The 4,284-nt window shown below is 43.2% G+C and overlaps 1 protein-coding gene across 1 annotated transcript; it reads left to right on the forward strand.

The window, feature by feature from the left end:
• Positions 1-232: 232 nt before the first annotated feature.
• Positions 233-3,314, forward strand: LOC121963337 (TP53-binding protein 1-like; the record flags this gene model as incomplete). Its single annotated transcript, XM_042513632.1, has 6 exons — positions 233-381; positions 1,637-1,694; positions 1,786-1,955; positions 2,741-2,867; positions 2,957-3,051; positions 3,127-3,314. Coding segments are annotated over 6 exons (787 nt in total), but the record flags the coding sequence as incomplete, so codon positions are not given.
• Between the last annotated feature and the right edge of the window lie 970 nt (positions 3,315-4,284).

Raw genomic sequence — 4,284 nt, forward strand, 5'->3', positions numbered from 1 at the left:
CTTTTTTGCATCACCCCCTCCCCCCTTCATAAATAAGGAACATCCCTTAAATTGTATTTAAATATTCACTTATAATCCTGTTTTTTTAAAATAATATATATTTTAAAAAGCCGTTGCACAGTAATGAAAATGGTGAAAGTAACAAAGTGTATTGATGGTTGTTTCAGAGAATGGTTGTCATGGAAACATATAAATTAAAACGAACACTTTTAATAGAATGAAGTCTCATTAGTAACGTGTGTGTTTGTGTTTCAGACGGAGGAACCTCTCAGTTCGGTTTCCTGGAGCTCTCTCAGAGTCAGGATCTGCGAGGGGAAGTGAACAGTCAGGAGGACGAGGACGGCGTCCCTCAGCCAGACAGCGAGACACGCGGTAAATTAGGTATGAACACTTCTATTTATAAATGCTGCTTTTGTTTTTTTGTGTCATTTTTGCCTCTAGTTTGTTTAAAGTGATGCAGAGAAAACGACCTGCTCATCTCCAATTATCTCCCTTTTTAAAAGGCTGCACTCAGACCCGTTTCCTGATTTAAGAAACTGTTTGAATCGACTGATGGGCGACAAATAATTTTCCCTGTTAGCTGAGAGTGTGTGCCAGCCGGTCCTAATTAAAGCAGGTAAACGAAGCGTAATTCCCTCTTAAAGGGCGTGAGATCGCAGGGCCGCGTGCACACGCAGAAGCTGGAGAAGAGGAGGAAAATTCGAGAAATTCAAGTTAAGAGGGCTTAAACAAAAGTAGGCTTATATTTGGGACAGGTGTCTGTAGAGGACAGGTTTTTATTTATTTTCACAGAAAACTGTCGCTCATCAGAGATAGGAAACACAATCAATCTTAAATGACATGAATCTTAAACATTAAAATAATTCTGTGTAATACTATAGTAGTGACTGTCAGGGTTTTTTATTTTGTTTTTATGGCTGTTCGGTTCGATGATGTTGATCTGCTGTTTATTTAGAGATTTATTAAATGTTTTTCTGCGACGTAACCTCACATCACTGTGGTGTCTCACTGTTTTCAAATACAGTAAACAAACAGAAATCTGTATAATAGCTTAAATGTGTCATTGTGATGATTATGAACACTGTTGACTGAACATTTTTCCAGAGCTGTTAAAAGAAATCGTCTTCTACGTGTACGAATCTCTTTTTGTGTGTCTCTAGTTTACTTTGGTGGTAATGTCATCTTCTTTGGTGCTCGTGGTTTCAGTAAAATTAACCAATGACTAAACTGTGGAGAATTTCAAAGTTTAAAAAATATACGTTTGTCTGAGTGATCTGAGCAGATGACTAACGTTATCTCCAGCACGTCGCCAACAGCACGGTTTTATACGTCCAAAGAACTTCTGCAAAATTAGCTGCGTTGTAACCATGGTAACCAGAGTGGGACTCTAATAGAGAAGGGCCTTTAATTGTCAAAATGTGACTCTTTTTAAAGGGACTCGTCTTTTAGTTGGGACTATATACTCGTATATGAAGTTTTACGCTTCATGTTCTCTGTGTGTGTGTTCGAGTCAGAAATAAATTCCCGCTGAACGCAGCGCGGCGGCCGTGTGTAATAGCTCATTATTCAGTACGTGATTAGAGGAGCGTTCACACATGGACTGGTTTTAAGAGTCGATCTGACTTCTTTTCATCAGCGGCGGAGCAGAACATCAGCTGCAGGACTTCAGAGAGTCGGGACAACAAAGCAGTGAGGTACGGCGCCGCGCGCTGATTGATTCCCACGTTCGTTATGGCGTGCGCGCTCGTCCGTGATGAGCAGCGTCTCTTTTCTTTCCTCCTGCAGATCGGAGGTGAGCTCCAGCAGCTCGCTGGAGTCTCCGGGTCAGTCGGGGAGGCAGCTGAGCGTCCAGGCTCTGCTGCACTCGCAGAGCGTCCAGGCCTCCGGACAGCAGGACCAGCAGGACTGTGAGATCCTGTCCTCACAGGAGGACATGTTTGACGCTGACAAGACAGGTACAGTCATTTTTGCAAAATGACAGAAGCTCAGGTCCAAGACCAGTCGCAGCAGCCACATGCGTTTGTAGGATTTAGGACATTTCTCAGATTTCATGACATTTCCCGGATTTTAGGACGTTTTTAGTATTTTAGAACCAATCTAAGATTTTAGGACATTTCTAGGATTTTAGGATGTGTCTCAGATTTAAGGACATTTCTCAGATTTTTTGTCGGGATTTTGAGGACAAGTCTAGGATTTTCAGACTTTTTTTGAAAATTCTGGACTTTCCTCAGATTTCAGGACATTTTTGAGATTTTTTTTTAAATGTTTCTGGGGTTTTAGGGCATTTCTCAATTCTGACATTTTTTAAATTTTGGACGTTTCTAGGATTTTGGACATTGCAGTCTTAGCTAGGACCTCTGTCGGGGGTGTGGGGGATCGTCCACTGGCTTTTTTTTTGATAAACAAGCTTTATTTTGGTGCTGTTTCACACACTCTGGCACCTTATGTATAGTAAAAGTACAAAAACACTATTTTTTTTTGTGAATTAGAGAATGAATGGTTGGGCGGTCACCCAGCATTCCACAGGGGGCCAGCTTTGGTCCGCAAGCCACAAGTTGAGTATCACTTTTATGTAGTCTTTCTAAGGCTACAGGTAATAGAAGAGAGTTGCTGTCGGCTCAGGTTATCAGTTCTTAATATTTTACGGCCATGAAGAAAATTCATTATACCAGTTGAAAGTTTGACTTCTGTCTTTTTCTCTGTCTCACGTCTTATATCGATACCTTTGTGCTGCCCTCAGGTGCTGCGGTGGACAGCACGGTGTCCGAGCCGGAGCAGCAGGGTCACCCCACCCCGACCCCGGCCCACACCCTGCGTCTGCTGCAGCTGTCGGGACAGGGAACGCTGGTGCAGGAGAGTCTGTCCCAGTGAGTCACTGACTGATGCTTTCACATTGACTCGTCCTGTCAGAAACGAACACGGCGTTCAAAGTGACCTCGTATTCTGCTTCCTGTAGGAGCTCTGTTGACTATGTCGCTCCGACCCAGGAGGACTTCAGCCACACCCCTTTGATCGTTCCCAGCTCGCCGACCGGACCGGAGAATGAAGACGGTGAATGATTTAACCTGCTTTAATGAATCTGAGAGTCAGCTGGTCGTTAGAGCTAAAACCTGTTTGTTTCGTCAGGTGCTGATGAGCCGATGGACACTTCGCTGCCCCCGGACGACCGAGCGGAACAAGAAAAAGAAGAACCGATGGAAACGGAGGCCGTCTCTAAGCCACAGCCGTCCGCCTCTACTCCTGTTTCCCAGAACTCCCCTGGTTTTGTGTTGGAGCGAACTCTCTCGATACCCTCCCAGCCAGACTTCTCTCACGTATGTACTTCTCATTTTTTCCTTTTTAATGAATCAGCCTCTTCATTTACTTGTTTTACTTGTTTTAGGACTCTTGCGCGCTGAACGTCTCTGAATTTTAAATGACAAATTAATGGTTTAGTATAAAATCAACTGTTTATCTAACATGGGGCGTGTTTCGGACAATGACTTACAACTTGTGGAGTTCGCACTTTTCACAAAATATGCAAATGTCATTTTAAGGGTAATTAATAAAAAAAAAATAAATCAAAGAATGAAAAGCTCCATCTTAAACAAACTTCAGGTAACTTTAAGTACATTGTGCTGATAATAGACGAACCTCTCCTGACTGCAGGACTCTGACTTCAACTTCTGCTGTGTGCTGTTAACCATTTTTCTTGGGAAAAGAAGTTTTTAGAGGGCCTACTTCCTCTATAGCTGCCGACATTCCCAGTTAGAGAAAGGCTGAAAATAAGCTCATGTGCTTGTGGCCCCGGGCCCCCAAAACATTACATCTGCCCCTGGTAATAACAATGAGAGCTCAGCGCGAGCGGCTGGATGAGACACGGAGCGATGCGTCCTGGTGTTTCTAAATAATTCATCCAAAGTCTGATTAAAGCTGAAACTAACAAAAGTCGTCTGTAGAGTCTAAAGAAGTCACTTTCACCTCTGCTGATGTGTCTGTTTCAGACACTTTGGTGCTGTGAGGAGAAGCTGCGCTCCGTTTGTCTGTCTCACTGTGCTGCTGTCAGAACATTTGATCCGCGATGATGAAGCGCCGCTCGGTTGTGAAACGCTCAGCTGTATTTAAGAGTCAGAAGTCGTTCACTTCATTTCAAAATTATTCAACACTTCTGCTGTCGCAGTGTTTTACCGTGAGATTTTGCTCGGTGTCGTGAGACTCACGCCAGATGAGAGAGTTGTTGAAACAAACAAACAAAAAAGCAGACATGGTTTCATCTAATTTCATTTTTCTATGAAATTCTATGAT

Source organism: Plectropomus leopardus, unplaced genomic scaffold (assembly GCF_008729295.1).
Source record: "Plectropomus leopardus isolate mb unplaced genomic scaffold, YSFRI_Pleo_2.0 unplaced_scaffold10904, whole genome shotgun sequence".
Lineage (NCBI taxonomy): Eukaryota > Metazoa > Chordata > Actinopteri > Perciformes > Serranidae > Plectropomus > Plectropomus leopardus.